At 28.8% G+C, this 18078-nt stretch overlaps 1 protein-coding gene and 1 pseudogene across 2 annotated transcripts; one reads left to right on the top strand and one right to left on the bottom strand.

Moving 5' to 3' along the window:
* Positions 1–11419: 11419 nt before the first annotated feature.
* On the bottom strand, positions 11420–13732 carry LOC112693080 (annotated as a pseudogene).
* A 533-nt stretch (positions 13733–14265) lies between these two features.
* LOC112693079 (myb-like protein D) lies at positions 14266–17672 on the top strand. Of its 2 annotated transcripts, XM_025567979.1 has the most exons (7): positions 14266–14473; positions 14816–16133; positions 16191–16355; positions 16419–16541; positions 16603–16798; positions 16908–17152; positions 17634–17672. In XM_025567979.1, coding segments are annotated over exons 1-7 (2136 nt in total). In that variant the 5' UTR covers positions 14266–14385; the 3' UTR covers positions 17635–17672. The 2 variants fall into 2 exon arrangements, with proteins under 2 accessions (XP_025423764.1, XP_025423763.1); XM_025567978.1 differs by lacking the exon at positions 17634–17672 and having other exon boundaries at positions 14267–14473; positions 16908–17280.
* The last annotated feature ends 406 nt before the right edge of the window (positions 17673–18078 follow it).

Here is an 18078-nt window from a genome sequence, read left to right as displayed (position 1 = left end):
GTTTTTAATTAAAGGATTTGAGTGGGAGGAAAGACGGTTGTGGAATCTTTTGTAAAAGTGTTTAGCTTCCTCGTGGATAGTTTTTAATTTTAGGTCTGTATGGAGAGTATGGTTAGATATGTATGGGGGAGCATTTATTAATTTTCTTAGCGCAATGTTTTGAAAACATTGAATTTTATTTAAATTTGTCTTTTTTGCACTTCCCCATAGCTGTATCCCGTACGTCCATATTGGTTTCAGTAATATTTTGTAGATAAGGAGTTTGACATGAAGGGAGGTGTGTTTATTAGAGACTAGAGGTTTGAGGATACGAAAGCGGTTGTTCAGTGAAAGTCTTTTTGCTCTAATATGGTGGGCCCAAGTTAATCTTTTATCTAATGTAAGACCAAGGTATTTAACTGAAGGAGAGGATGGAATTGGAGCACCGTACAGAGTTACCTCAGGGGTAAGAGCTGGTCTAAGCGTAAAGGTGGTGTGTATAGACTTGCTATGGTTTAATTTAAATCTCCATTTGGTATACCAATTCTCCATAAGGTCTAGGTGAGTTTGAAGGTTTGCGGAGGCTATGCATGGGTTGTCATTCATAGATATAATTACTTTATCATCGGCATAATCTGCTACTGATGTATTTGGTGTGATTGGTTGATCTGCTGCGAATATATTGTAGAGAATGGGGGATAAAATGCCGCCCTGTGGAACCCCAGCACTTATACTGCCAATACTTGACGTGTCAGACCCGTAACGTATTTGGAAGGTACGTTCAGTTAGATATGATTTGATTAGATGATAGAAGGGTGAAGGAAGAAATGTTTTTATTTTATGCAGGAGACCATCGTGCCAGACTCTATCAAAAGCTTGTGATATGTCTAAGAAAGCTGCTGTACAAAATAATTTTTTTTCCAGAGAGAAAGATATTGCATCTACTACCCTATGCAGTTGATGGGTCGTCGAATGCGAAGAACGAAAACCAAACTGGTAGTCCGGTAGAACTTTTTTGTCAGAAATTATTGGTAGGATACGTTTAAGAATAGTTTTTCTAAAATTTTCGCAAGGAAGGGAAGAAGACTTATTGGTCTGTAGGAAGAAGTTGTATCAGCTGGCTTATTTGGCTTATGGATCATGATAATTGTCGAGAACTTCCATAGTAGAGGAAAATAAGATAATCTGATTATTGAGTTGAAAATATGAGTAATATGAACAATGGCTCTTTTGGGGAGACATTTTACTACTTCGGCCGTGATTAGATCGTAGCCTGGAGATTTTTTTTGTGGGTATTTTAGGATTTGATATTTTAAATCGTTAGGAGAGAAGGGTTTAATTGGGAGAGAAAATTGAGGAGGGACATTGAGAGACCTATTGACCAGTGTTATTGTATCAGGATCAAATATATCTGGATGAGGCAGGAATATCTCAGAAAGATATATTTTAAATAATTCAGCTTTTTCAGAGTCCGATGACGTAAGACTGCTGTTATGTTTTATTAAAGGGAGGTTGGGGGTTTTATATCGGAGAATTTTTTTTGTGGCTTTCCACAGACTGCCGTCTTTTGGGGAGAGATTAGTAAGATTGTTAACTAGCATTATATTTTTGTGTTTAGCGAGAGTTTTCTTCAAAGAGTTTGCCAGTTGGTTGTAAATTTTTTTATGTGAGGGTAAACGAGTGCGTTGATAACAAGCTCTAGCCTTACGCTTTTCAGTTATCAACGTTCTTATCACTTCTGGAAGTGGGTTGGAAATATGAGGAGTGGCGGGATTTGCGTTTGTAGCAGACCACGCCGCATTCTGTATAATGTTAGTGAGATCCTTAACTGCTAAGTCAATATCGTCAGGTGTTTTGAGTTTGATATTTAATTTAATATTTTCATTTACATTATCATGAAATTTGAGACGATCAGTGAAACGATTGAATAGGTTAGGCGATGTTTGTAGAATTGGGGGAGAGGTATTTAAAGTTAATAGTACAGAGGAGTGATCAGAATTTAAATCAAGAATATTTGTTGTGTTGTTATAAAGTGAATTGTGTAATTTAGTGACGAAAATATCAAGTATGTCCGGTTTTTTTTTGAGAGAAGATGGCCAGTACGTAGGAGCAGGAGGTGCAAGTACTTTGTATTTTTTTAAGTTTATAAAATTGTGAAGCGTAGTGCCTCGAGGATTGCCTGTGCGACAGCCCCACGATTGGTGTTTATCATTAAAATCACCTCCGACTATGAAATTATTTTTAATTGTGTTAAAAAATTCTGTAAACCTAGCGGTTGTTATATTATGTTTGGGAGGGGAGTAAATTGCCGCAATAGTAAAGTAAGTAAAGTTTAATTTAATTTGAATTGAGCAAGATTGACAGAAGTCTTGGGAAAAACCAGGCAAAGGATGGTAAGTAATAGATGACTTAATATATATAGCCACGCCTCCGTGTGCCGTATTATCAGTATGATTTGTATTAATCAATTTATAACCTGGGATATATATTTTAGAATTATTAGTGAAGTGTGTCTCAGAGATGAGAGCAATGTCAATTCGTTTGTTGTTTAATACTGTTTCGAGTTCATGAGCATGATTTCTTAGGCCATTTGCGTTGAATAGTAATATAAGTAGGGAGTTGTCAGTGACAGAGTTGTTGTTATAATTGTTATTTAGCATTTTTATCAAGTAGGCAGGAAATTACTTTAGTGAGAAGGGAAATTAAAGGATTGATGAGAGACTTAAAGTCGTCTATGAAACTTGACATTATCTTATTAATATCAGGAGGGGGAGGAATTGTGTTATCGGGCGGAGCGTTGGACGTAACGTGTGCGTAAGTCTGTGTTTGAGAAATGGGTTGACTAGGAATTGAGTGGTTAATTGGGTGGCTAGCTTGTACATTGGTAAATTTAGTTTTAGAGTTTTCATACATAAAATTACTTGAAGATGGTTTTTATAGATAGTACACCCTTTATAGTTAGCAGGGTGGTTTTGAGAGCAGAGGGCACAATTTGTAGGCGATTCACGTGAGTTTGGGCACAGGGATGAGAGGTGATCCAAGCCGCAGCGGACACAGCGTGGTTGATAGCCACAATATGCTTTTGTATGGCCGTATTGTTGACAATTATGACATTGACTTATTGATTTTGGTTTGAAAGGTTCTTCAATTTTGATTTTAGTGTGTAGAAGAGAAGACAGATGAAAAATTTCGGAAGAATTGGACGTGGGTTCTAAGTCAACAAAAAATAGCGGAAGAGGGTTTTTGTTAACCTTATGGAGGACGTTAATTACTTGTCTGACTTCGAAAGTAAGGAGTTCTAACTCTTCTTTTATAGTTTCAGTTGGTGTGGAAGGATGTAAGTTCCGTATGACTATCCTCAAAGGTTTATCCTCTTTGAGTTGATAAGTATGAAATTGCGCTTTCTCCTCTTTAAGATAACGAACTAGAGTTCTATATGAATCAGGGTTTGGAGTTTGGATTTTTAATTTGTCGGCAGATGCTTTACAGACAAAGTTATCTACTCCGATAATTTCAATAAGCTTTTTGCAAAGTTCAGGAAAATCCGCGACGCCTTTCACAAAAACTGGAGGCGGTGGTTTGTTTGGTGCGATATCATCAATGACAATTTGTTCGGTAATTGGGGTTGTTGGGTTTGAGGGCGGAGTTACATCGTGATTTTCATTTTGACTCAGAACTAGATAGCGATTTGGAGTTACAAAAATTTTTTTTTTACCTTTTTGATCTGTCTGCTTGTTCGTTGATGGGGATGGCGGATCGGAGGCAGAAGAGCTGGAGTGGTTTCTTTTGTTGTTGGTGGAGTTTTTGACGGACCAACCTTGATCAGGTGTGACATCGTTTTTATTTCTCGCAATTGTAATCGGAGAGATTGTGTTGTTTTTGTTGTTTTTGTTATTTTGATTATTATTGGAATTCATGGTCAATTATTGATATTGATATTAGAAATTAAATTAAGGACAAGTGAGAGTATTATACTCATAGGCTGGCGATAGCGTTTGCAGGTAATTACGCTTATCTCAACGGCCGCGGCGGCCGCAGATAGGAAAAAACGTATGCAGTAACGTGCAAGTTTGACCGAAACAACCGAAATGTAAATTTCGTTTGTTGAGTATTCACTTACATTTAGTTGACTTGAACGAAATAAACAGATTTAATTTATTTATTTTTTTCATAAAAAAAAAGAGTTGAAAGTTACGTACGTTCTCACATAACTATACTGGTGAATTACAAAAACATGTAAATTAAGATTTCACATATTTAACCGTGGTACCTTGAAATGGATTTCTATGTCATTTAACATTAAATACAATTTTGTAAGATTGATATGCAAATGCATGAACTTACGAACCCTGGTCATCATCATGTACCTGAATTATATTAAATTATTTTGTTAACCATCCAGTGACGTAGCTATATAGTGAAAGACCCAAAGGTGCAACATGTAAACTAGCAGGCACGTACTGGGTCCAGTTTCCCGGTAGGTTATTATATAATTAGGGCCCACTTAATATAAATACCTACAAATAGAAATGAGACTCATGTATACCTATCGATAACAATAGCCATTTTTTGCACAAAACTATAAAATAATCATAAACTTAAATAACAAACAAATCTACATTTTGATTTAAGTTCAATAAAAATAAATGTATACCTACACAACAATATTAAAATAATTATTTTTATTTAATAAATTTAATTAATTTTAAAACGTCGTATTAATTATAACAGTATGTTCCTAAAAATAGTTCAATACAAGTAATATAATATATAAATAGTTCAGTAAAGTGTTTAAAAACCAAACTTTCAACATTCTTAACATTTCTGTACTTTGTTCACACATTAAGTCAGTATACCAACAATTCTCTTTCATAGTCATCAAAAACAATGATTCCAAATTATCTTGTGTTAAACAACTTCTTAAACATGTTTTTATAATTTTAAGTTAAGAAAACAATTGTTTACACGTTACTTGAGTAAGAGAAATTGTTAAAAGAAACTTGTAAACTTCAAATAATCCATTATACTATAAAGCAGCGGTTCTCAAACTGTGGTACGCGTACCACTAATAGTACGTGAAAGGCCGGGTGGTGGCAGAACGGAAATTAAAAATTCAATATTTAACTCAAATATTAATTTAAAAACACTAATAAATTTGTATTAATAAATAAATAATAATTTTATTTTAGTATTTTACTGCCTTTTTATTTAAAATAAATGTATTTAACTATGTGAAGTTTGTATGGTTCTATTTTTTGATTGTGCAATGATCGGTACATATTTTCTGTCTACGCGGTATTTGTGTAATGTCGTCTGATTTTAAGTATTTATTATTAAAAACATGGATGATAATGTAATTGTTAATACTCCAAAATCCATAGATGGAACATTCTATACAATATTAAATTTTGATGAAATAATAAATTTGAATTGAAAATTGAAATTATTTATTATTATTAATTGAAATTTATTAATATAAAAAAGTTGAACACTTTAAGTACCTGGGTGCGACCCTGAGTACGAAAAATGACTGGGCAAAGGAGATAGGTATTCGTATAAGTAAAGCAGAAAAAACATTTTTGCATTGACAAAATTTTTTAGGTCCAAATGCCTCTCTAGCAAAGGTGGGCAAGTTAATGAAAATAATTAACTGTTGTTAGTTAATTCAATTAAATTGCCTTCAGTTGAAGTTAAAAGTTAACAAAAAAAAAAGTAGCTCGATAAGTTAAAAGTTAAGATAGAAAATAAAATTAACTTAACTCAGTTAAAAAAAAGTTAATTTTTCTAATATCATATGTTATACTTGTATTTATAATGAATACACAGAATACTGAAATATAAATTATAGTTTATAAATATCTCGGACGAATTTTTGTTTTGTCCATTGGAATTGTCGTATTTACCATCAGGTACCTGTGTTATTAATATCCAATTTTAACTTTACACTTTTAAAAGACTATGCTATTTATTTTTAAACCGGTTTAAGGTCGAATCACACTATACGAAACGTCAACGTCACGTCACAGACCGGCAACGTCACGTCAAAATATGTCACTATGTATTTATATCGCAATGTTCCCATACACCGTCATCAATACGTAACGTCACCGTCACGAAGCGGCAACGTTTATCGAAAACTATATTTTGACGTGACGCAACCAGTCCGTTCTTGTCCGTTCGGATAGTATGAATTTGACAACTGAACGTTTCCGTCAAATTTAAATAATTATATTTTAGTTATTTTTTCATTATTTTATCATGGATGATGAAAATTTAATAGAAAAAATTCGTTTATATGATGAACTTTACAATATGGCACATATAAAGTACACTGATAATCATCATAAAGATGTAATATGGACGAAAGTAGGAAAAGAATTGAATCTCAGTGGATAAATTTATGCTTCTAAAATAAGTTCTAAATTTTTGTACCAAATTTTCAAAAGCATTTTCCGATACACGACGAGCTCGAGACAATCTATAATTGAATACTTGTTTTTCGATGTCCCCGTTTATCGTTGAGCCTGGATATGGTCTAAGCAACCTCAGTAAACTGCGATGATTCCTACAATTTGACGCTTACGTTTGACGTTTTGATGTGAATGTATAACACATTAACGTGACATTGCCGGTCTGTGACGTGACGTTGACGTTCCGTATAGTGTGAATCGACCTTTATAGAACTACGCTATAGAGTTAGACTAAACAAAAATCGTATTATTCAATACCGAATAGATCATTAAATAGAACTCATGAAAATAGCAAGTCTATACAATAGATAGAATATTAATTATTACTATTTACTATAGTATCTATAGATCAAAATATAATTTGATTATTATGAATTGAGGATATGAGGATATTATGTTATTATATTAGAAAAATATATTACCAAAATCGAAAGATTAAGTTTTGTCTGATGGTTCCACGTGATAAAAAAAAAATTAAAATTAACTTAACTGTACAATAACGATAATTAACTATAAAAAGCTAAGTTAAAACAATAAAAAAATTAACTGAATAAGTTAATAAGTTAAAAACAAAAATAACTAACTAGGTAAATTAAAAAGTTTAAAAAAATTAACTTTTTAACAAGTTAATGCCCACCATTGCTCTCTAGAAAAACCAAAGTTAGTTGTACACAGCGATAGTTAGACCAACCCTCACATATGGTTGTGAAGCGTGGACAAAAACTAAGCAAACTGAAAAAAGGCTGAGAACGTTTGAGAACAAAATTTGGAGAAGAATTTGCGATTCCATCTATGATGAATCAACAGGTAGTTGGAGAAAAAGGTACAACAAAGAACTACTCGACACGGTTAATATACCACCAGTAACCAGTTTCATCAAAGGGCAAAGAATACAATGGCTTGGACACATCATGAGAAGGGGGAAAACGATACTGCTAAACTAGCACTAGAATAGAAACCACACGGAAAGAAACCCCGGGGAAGACCTAAAAAAAGATGGATCGATGTTGTCGAAGAAGATCTAAGAAATATGGGAATAGACGCATGGAGGGAAATGGTGCTTGACAGAGATAGGTAGCGCGAGGTTGTATTGGCGGCTAAGACTTTTAGAGAGTTGTAAAAGCCAGAAGAAGAAAAAGAAGATTAATTGATATTAGTCTCATTAAAAGATAACCAGGAATTTATTTTAAAACATGGGATATAACATATAAAAAACTTTTACTATAATACTACATATTATTCTTTTTTAAATATTTAAACATTTAATAATTAATAAATAAACATTGTAATTTATAAACATATTTATATTCTTTTTTATTGTACCTAATGTAAATTAATAAACATATAAATAAATAAATATTAATAAATTTATAAAGTATCTTATATCTTATATGTATCTCAGTTACCTGTATCTTGTATCTAGTATCATTAAAAATCTTGAAGTATCTTGTATCTTGTATTTAAATAATTTTTTTTAGGTATCTTGCCCAGCTCTGCTTATTACTTATGCTTTCATTTTAGTTTGTGAAAGCTTATTCACCATAACAAATTAAATTTAATAAAAAGGAAAGAAATGTTTGGAACAATGAAACAATTGCTGCTTATGTTTCACTAAGAATGACTAAAATGTAATAGAAATAATATAATATATCTGTAATTTTATTTTTATTCTTAGAAAATATAATATTCTTTAAGCACTTAAAGATTTCCAAATTCTAAAAAGGAAAATTTGGCAGTTGAACCAAAAAAGGTTCGCCACTCCTGCTCCAGAAATTAAATATTGAACTCATAAATAACATTTGTTATATATAATAAACATGAATTAAATTTTTTTTCTAGTGCACATTATATTACTATAATTTTCCTGAGAATATTTAAAATTATCGTTGATAATTATTAGGTAATTCAAGTAATTTATAAATTACTTTATTATAAACAAATACATTCAGGGTATACCATGTACCCGCATGCCACTTTATCATGTCAGTACTCTTATATTATAATTCAATAAAATTATAAATAAAAATGATTTGTTTTCGATGAATATAATATATACATATTATACATAATTTATACATATTATCATTGATTATAAATACTATTACATTTATAATTAATGATTTTATGTATAAGTATAAAATAGTTAAATATTATCAAAGCTAGTAGTTATACTAAAAATTGCATTATCAGTAAATAACCAACGAAATTTATTATTTGTCCTTTATGTAATTTTCTCTTTACAATTATTCAATTAAAATTGTTAAAAATAATAAAATTACTGAGTTTAACTGAAACTACAGATACCTATTTGGTAAGGGGCTCAGGTCTTATAATTTTTAAGAGGGCCTACCTGGATTTTCCAGGTATCCCGGTGGGCCAGTACGCGCCTTTAGACTAGGCTTTCCAACTAATATTATTTGTATATGAAAATTCAAAATATACATATTATAATGTTTTTTTTTTTTGTTAACTCTTACTATGAAACGGTAAATTAAAATAATTAATATAATTGCAAAGTAAAAAGAAAATATAGTTTATTACTATAAAAAACATTGCATATACCGTAAAATATTCAACATTAATACTGATTGTAACTGGAATTCCCACATATGGTTTGGGAATTTAGTGTAAAATACATCAACATTATTAATTTTTTTGAGAAAGTTTTGTCTCAGAAATATCGAAGGCCACCTTGATTTGTGAATGTAGCTCTGCCAAAGCCGTACCGAGCAATTTTTTATCCTGAGGCAGAACTGAAGCAATGCGTTTCCTAGGTTGTAGGGTTGTCACACTCACAACTTTTAATATGTATAATACGATTCGGAAAAATCTGAAAAATTGTAATAAGGTTTCTATCATAACAAGAAATAACATTTCTTATAATAAGTTAATTATTTAATATTTTTGCGCCCCCCCCCCCCGCTTCAAACTCCCAAGACAAGTACCTCGCTCACCTCACCATAGTTACAGCTCTGAGCTCTGCCACATTTGTCTTATGATAGCTATGCCACTGTTACCACCTCTATGGTGTAATAATGATCTTTCCTAACGGGGATATCTACTTACTAAATAATATCGTAAAAACTTTTTCATATTTTTTGTTACAATATTTAGTTCTATTATAGTAAATAAAATTTGGATAAAATATTTTCTTCTATTACGCACTCAAAATTTTAAGATTTCTAAACATTCTTCAAAGAAAAATGTAAAATTATTACTATAGGGAATGAAAACTCAGAGGGATTATATAACAATATTTTATGGAAATATAAAAATGGTTTATATAAAACCCACTGTAAAACATAACTTAATTTTAATCAATATTATTTTTAAAAAGAAATTTACGAGAAAAGAACTACCTACCGTGGTTAATACTTAATTCTATGTTTTTTAACAGTTGAGGATGAACATATTTTTTATTAGTTATCAGAAATAATAACCATAGAACTAAAGTAGTTTTATTGGCTCTAATTAGCTCCATAATATAGGAATTATCAATTATAAGGAACTTAAATGATATAAATTAAAACTTAAATTTGCATTGTAATTAGTATTGCGAAAATAGTTAAATAACTAATTGTCGTTTACATAAAAAAAAATTTGTTAATTTTTTTCCGTCAAAAAACTTAATGTAAATATATAATATACATCACATTGTAAATTGAAGTGAAACTAGGGATGGGAAAAATTTCCCTGACCTTGATATATCGGTAAACTATAGACATAGAATTAGGTAATCTATAACTATACATCAAAGACCTAAAATATCGATGTGGCGTTATTATCGGAGGGAAAATATCGTTGCTAAAATATCGATATATCGATACATAGATATTTTTTTGCCATTCGTAAGGCAGCTCTCCCACTAGCGCGACGCGATTGACGCGACGCAACTCAATAAAAAAACCACGAAACTGTCGTACGGAACGAGTTTCGCGTAGAATCGCTCATTCACGCGATTGATGTCGCATCAACAATAAAATTGTACTTGTATTATTTTTGACAGTTCGTCACCAGCATCATCTGTGTGACCGTGTACCTATTGAAAATGGAATCGGATAGTTCAGATGATAGTGTGATAGTAATGTGGTCTTATTTAAAAAGTAAAAAAAAAAAAACGTAAATTTTGGATTCATCCTTACTTAGCTAATAATATCAACAGAAATGCGTATGTAGCTTCAAGAGAACTATTATTACATCCAGAACGTTTTTAGTCATTTTACAGAATGAGTAAAGAAAGTTTTTCAAAACTTTGCAACTTGCTTGGACCGGCCATCAGCCGACAAGATACTCATTTTAGAAAATGTGTTGGAGTCGAAGAAAGACTTCTAATAACAATAGGGTATGTATTGTACTCGTATATTCACGCGTATTTAGTATTGTTATGAACTAATAATTTATATTTATATGCACGAGGGTTGGCCAAGTTCATGATTCATGGACATTAAAATATGTACTAAAAATCGTTGCATTAAAAATGAGGAAAAATACGCTATAAATACAAAAATCACAGAATAGGCACACAAACTCATATTAATAAAATAAATAAAATTGTTAATATTTGTATTATTAAAATATTATCTAAAAACATTTTGTTTACCATTTTATATCGTAATATCTACCATTTTTGTATTTGAATAGTTTGAAGTTATAAAAATCAATGACTCTCATTCAAATCATACACGAACCTTAGATAATAATAACAGAGAAACTGTGTATTGTAATAAATAAATATAGTAATAAGCATTAAATATTTTGTATAAACCTGTTAGAAAAATTAAATATTATAAATGGGTTATGCCATCTATATACAGTAAACCAAATAAGTAATATACAACTTTTAATGCTTCAGGAAAATTTTAAAATAATTTTTGACATACGAGTAAAATTGTTTATTAAAGAAATTTAGATTTTTAAATGTTATAAAAAAATGCATGAATATGCTTAATTAAAAAAACAGAAACGCGATATTATTTTCTTATAATGTGTTCTTTCATATCGAGTGGTTATGGTATACAAGTGTTTTGATCATTTTGCTGAACTTGTTCAATATTACTCAAATTAACCCACCATGAGGCATACTTGGATACTCTTGTACTGTTTGTGTATGTTCAAAGTTATTGGAATTTTGTATGAACATGGGTGAAGTTAGCATTGAACTAAAGTCAGAACAGTATGATGATACACTTGGTGGATAGTCAGAATAATTTTGTGAATGAGTTGAATGGTTAGAAATAGGTTGCGTAGGTTGGAAATGGTCAGCTGGTCCGGTATTTGTTTCTCCCAAAATATCATCAATTACATCTAACATTTTACGTTTGAATTTCCTCATTTGGATGTCAGTCATTTGGTTTATTTCGAGTAACATACTTAATAAAAACTGTTTTCTAGGATCCTCTTTTTTTTTGGAATTTTGTTTTTTTGTGTTAATATAATCAATAAAACATTGATCTGTCACATCTGAAGTGTTCGTCTTTTTTTCTTGAATTTTTAAGTAAATACTTATTCATTACTGGCTTTAGACATGTTTAAAGTTTCTGCAGTTGATTCGAAGATATTTTCTTCGATGTTTTCGAATTCATCAGTTTCATTAAATGTATCGTCTACAACATTCGGAGGGGAAGGAAGATTTCCAGGAGTATCTACACTTTTGACTCTTAATATACGGTAAAATAAATTGCATATATTGCAATATACATACCAATACCAACTGCTGAAAAATGGAAAACGATAGCTGAAAGCTTTCAAGATTTGTGGAACCTTCCTAACTGTATAGGTACATAAACAATTTTAATATAATATAATAAAAAAAATGGCTATATTATGGTGTACTATATTATTGACCACAAACCATTTAAACATGTATACAAATAAGCATGTGAAAGCATATTAAGACAAAAAATAACATTTTTTGTTTATATGGTTTGTAGGTGCTATAGACGGGAAGCACATTAGAATACAAAATGATTCCGAAATCTGGTTCATCGAATTTTATCTATAAACACTACCACTCACTGGTACTTATGGCGAGTTGTGATGCAGATGGTATATTCACAACAATTGATGTTGGTCAGGCAGGGAGAAATAATGATGGTGGTTTTTAGAGCTTGTCGTTTAGGCCGTTGGCTAGATATAAATGGTCTTAATATACCAACAAGTATCAAATTGCCTCACGACAATGGGGATATACAAATGTTTCCTTACTATTTTGTCGCGGATGAAGCATTTCCTCTTAAGTCCTATTAGATGAGGCCTTATCCGAGAAGAGTACTTAATAACAAAAAGAGAATTTTTAATTATCGTTTAAGTAGAGGAAGAAAAACAATCAAGTGTGCTTTTGGCATGATGTATAGTAAATTTAAAGTACTAAGTACACCAATTTTATGTGTATATGAAGAAACAATAATCAGTATTATTCGATATATGTGTGTGTTACATAATTTTATTCGGAACAGAGAAGGTAGAGCATACCAACCGCAGTACAATAGGGGAACGGAAATAAATATGAATATAGGAATTGAACTAGAAAATGAAAATAACAATTTACCAACCAGTAATTCGGCATCCGGGCTTAGATTACCTATCTAACTACTTTGTACAACCACAATTACTGTACATCATAAAATAATAGTATTTATCTTGTATAATATTTATTTTTTTTTGTTATAAGTGTTAATTTAGTTATATAATATTATACAATGAAATAAAGTGAATTCAAAATTAAATTAATACTACAAATGTGTATTTTTCAAAATGAAAAATAAAATACTAATAAAATATTTACTATTATTATATTATTTTATTCAATGATTAATAATAAATATACCTTTATCCTTCAATGATTTTTCCACATTTTCCCATGTCAAATCAGTTAAATCTCGTTTAGAATTATTATTTATGATTGTAAATTAGATGTATTGGTAATTTATGATTGTACAGACAAGGGTATTTTTCTATTTCTTCTACAAGTTTTATGTTGTAAACAGGATCGTTTTTTTTGGCCATACTTACCCAAGTCGCAGGCGATCGTTGCAATGAAACTGAACATGTTCAGTCGCATGCGATTATTTACGCCGCAGTCGCCGCGACAATAGTCGCGTTGCGTGTATGGGAGAAGTACTATTTATAAATATTAGAAAAACAGACGCGATAAAAATCGCCAGTTTTATCAGTTGCGTCGCGCTGGTGGGAGAGCTGCCTAAGTGTAACAATGAATAAACACAATATTTCTCATAATAAATAACGGATATATATGAATAATTGAAATAATTAACTAATGTGCGTTGTGTAAACAAAAAATGTAATTTCTACTTATTAACCATTAATTAATAATAATTATAATTTTGAGATTAAAACTGTAACCCAAATTTAATAAATATTATTATCACGACGTGCATATTATCTTAATTTCGTGAATTTTAAGATCGTGCAGTCTCCAATTCCCGACATCCAACTAATAACTATAAATTTATGTCTTATTTAATATCATTATGACTAAATTATAAGTAATGTTCAATAAATATAACATTTTTTAATATTTATTACTTACCTAACCAAGAGAATCGAAATTTCTTTTTTTTTTATAGTTATAACAATTTTTTATTATAATTATTTTCATTTTATTAAATTTGATAACATAGATTGGTAACAGTGGAAATGTAACAATATAAATCTTCTGACAAGAGTCAATGGTATATGATATAATCCTTGAACAAAAAGTAGAATTTGGACAACATATCGAATCATAAATTTGTAACTCTATTTTCAGAAGTTTTAAATTTTAATGTGAAATATAATTTTATAATTTGATTTAAGAAATACCTTGAAGTATTGATCTTAATTTAAATCAGTTCAATAGTAAAGATTTCCATCTATTACTTTTTATGTCTGTTTTTAATAATATTGTATATTTATTTAAATATTTTATTGAACATCGATGGAGATGAATGATTATTTTAGTAATGATAAAAGTAGCACAGAAGAAGAAGAGTCATCATTATTGAAACGATTAATGGCTCTAAAAAGTAAGTATTAGTTTTATTTTATTTTTCAGTGTATCTAGTAGAGTATAATTATTATTATTATTATTTTACTTTTTAAATTCCTTAAATCTTGTTTTATGCGAGCAACAAAAATACAAAATTTAACTATATACTCATGTAAAAAATGGTGGTAAAATTATGTTACCCTTACACATTTACTATTTGATTAGTTGAATTGATAATTTAGAAATAATCAAACTATTAAATAAAATTAATTAATTTCTTTATTACATTTGAAATTAAAAACATGCAGTACTATATTCAATTATTTAGATAAGAAGTGTAAAATATTAATGATCTATTATAACTTTTTTTATTTTTTAGAACAATTAGAAGATGATGATGAACCAAAATTACATTCAACTCTAAATAATACTAAAGAAAATGTTACTACTAACAATAATGTTGTTTCATTATCAAAGTTCAAGTATCGTAAAGTGAATAATCGTAAAGTGAATAATGTTCATAAATCCCTTTCAACAAAAATTGATAATCGTAATTTTATAAAGAACCCAAGTAAAAGTAAACAAAATAGTTTGCTTGTTAAAACTAATAGTTCATTATCTAAAGTATCTTTTAAAACAAATTCTTTACAAACAGCACTCATCAAAAATATTATTAGTAAAAAAAAACCTGAAATAGTGAAAAGTTTTCAAAAAACAAATGAGTACAATTTGGAAATTAATGAAATCGTGAAAAATAGTTGTATCAAGAATTGTAAAACATTGTTAAACAAGAATGAAATTTCTGTTTCACAAACATTACTTAATATTGATAAATATATGTCAAATGTCCAAGATTATTTAAGTTCATCTAAGTATGTTGTAAATAAAGAAGTGTGCTCTTCGGTGAATAATGAAATGAGTAATCAAACTAAAAATGTTCATGTCAATAGAAAATTTCAAACCCGTTTAATTTCTAATAATTTGTTGAATTCAAACTTGAAAAATACATCAAATTCATTAGTCTCCCATAAGAAGCCAACAAGTATTAAGAAAAAACCTTTTAAGAAAATATCTGGAAAATTAATGATATCACCTAATCTTGTGAAAATAGGTAGTACAAAATTAGTACGCCAATCATTATTTAGAAATAAATGGAAAATCAACAATAAACTGAACAATAATGGAAATAGTTTGATTGCACGTAAACCACTTTCAACATTACAATGTCCAACATTGAACACGATATTACCATCTTATGATAAAACTAAATGGACCAATGTTAATAATCCAACGCCTATACTTAAATCTAAATCATCAAATTCCAATGGTACTAATAAATTAAAATGGACTAGACCAAGTATATTATTGGTGAATAATGTGAAAAACAATAATCATCCCATAGTACCAAAATCTGACAAGTTAATTTTATTTGGAAAAAATAAAATTATTAGACAGTCATTAATAAACTCAACTCAATCTAAAACTAATAATTATTTGCTCAAACATTTTTCCCATAGATTTGCTTTAATGAGAAAATTACAACAAAAAAGTAGCACCCCTAAATTAAAAAACGTTATCACCAATAACGAACAACAAAATATATTGTTTTTCAAAAGAACTGTTCATAAAACTGTTGATATTAAAAGAAATGGAAAGAGATCATATTCAATGTATTCATATATAAATCCACAACTTAGGTTGGTTTTTAAACTTAAAAATATATTTATTCTTTACTGATTAATAATTATTTTTAGGTCAAAAACAAATAATAATTGTAATTTGGTAAAAACTAAATCCTCAGATTTAAATACATCTAATTTATGTACTTTGTCTAATAATAAAATACCACAAAGTTTAAAAACTTTAAATAATAAAAATAAAATTCAAAATGTCAGCTTAACAAACAATAAAACCCTTAAGTAAGTATACTTTTTATATTAATTATTTATTTATATATATTTACTATTAATATTTATTTTCAGAAACAAAAAAATGTTCACCAAACAACTTTGTTTAGTTTTCAATCGTTTTGGGGTCTGTTCAAAACTGGATCAAGGAAAATGTGATAAACGCCATTATAAAAAATTTATTACATTGTGCACAAAGTTGGCTTATAAAAATAAATTTTTAAATGATTTTTCTGTATAAACTTTTTTATTTTTACAGTTACTTAAAAGGAAAATGTTCTAAAGAAAAATGTACATTGTCACACAATATTGTTGAAGAAAAAATTCCATTTTGTAAACACTATTTAAATAGTGTTTGTGTTCAATTAAATTGTCCATATTTGCATGAATATAGAGATAAAAATTTGCCTATTTGTAAAAATTTTCTTCATGGTTACTGTACTCTTGGCAAAAAAGTAAGTTAAATGTGCATTATATTTTAAGAAAAAGTGTATGTTTGCTTTTATTTTTATAACACATGATTTGAGGAAATATTCATAGAGTTATTTTTCAACATAATTTAAGTGTCCTAAAAAACACTTGAATCTATGTCCAATTTTTGAATCCAAGAATAAGTGTCCACATGGTCAACAATGTCTATACCCTCATTTTCAAAGTGAAGACAAAAACATTGTTGATGTTGAAATTAATGAACCTAGATACTTTGAGATAACCATATCTAATGATGAATCAAATGAGTCCATTCATATTGTACCCAAGCGCCGTGCACCCTTAACAGATTTACCATCATATATACCTTTAAAACAATAGTAAGTGAATATGTTATATGTATACAGGAATACTTACAATATAACTAGTATACAATTATTTAAAAATAATAATTTTTATTCAATTATAAATTTTTTTACATTTTTCAACTTGAATATTTTATTATTTCCACTAACATTAAAATTAAAATACATTTTTTCTTAAAAACTAAAGGTGTTTATCTATGACATATTAACTTCTTGTCATTTAAATTCATTTTTTTAGTTTCGTGATTTAAGATGTCTTATTATATTTTCACATAACATTAAATTCTGATTTAAATTTAAACTTTTATTATTTTTAGAATATTCAATGAATACTAATACCTTGTCCAATATTAAATATACGTAGAAAAATTATTAAACTCAAGTTTGATAATTGATTGCATGCCATGTGTAAATTTCTATGATTTTGTTAATGATCATAATACAAAATCATAGAAATTATGTTTATGGGCATGAAATTATATATTTTTTGTTTCAGATTATTTGTCTACAAATATATACATTTAATTGTAGGACAAAATACAATAATTTGGAATCTGGTATGTAATGTGTTATTAATTTTAATATATACATGTGTATGGATTACATTCATAAATATTCAATTGAAAATATTGGTATATATATTTTTCATATACATATGTATATATACTTATACTATAAAAGACTGGTATGTTTGTGATTTGTATTATAAAATGTAAGTTATATTTTAAAAAAAAAGTATAGAAGTTGCAATCAAATTATTTTTCTTCTACTAAAAATATATGTAAACCTAATTTTTTTATTAGCCATCATAAATTGTAATTTTGGTATTAAATATTATATTATCTACCTAATACATTCAATGCATAATAAATTTCAATTTCTTAAGTAAGATTTATCATTGTTTTAATTACAAATGTTCTTTTATTGATTAACTAATATAT

This window comes from Sipha flava, unplaced genomic scaffold (genome assembly GCF_003268045.1).
Source record: "Sipha flava isolate LNK unplaced genomic scaffold, YSA_version1 80_pilon_pilon, whole genome shotgun sequence".
Classification (NCBI taxonomy): domain Eukaryota; kingdom Metazoa; phylum Arthropoda; class Insecta; order Hemiptera; family Aphididae; genus Sipha; species Sipha flava.
The sequence above is the reverse complement of the archived record's forward strand: the minus strand, read 5'-3'. Positions and strand labels throughout refer to the sequence as shown.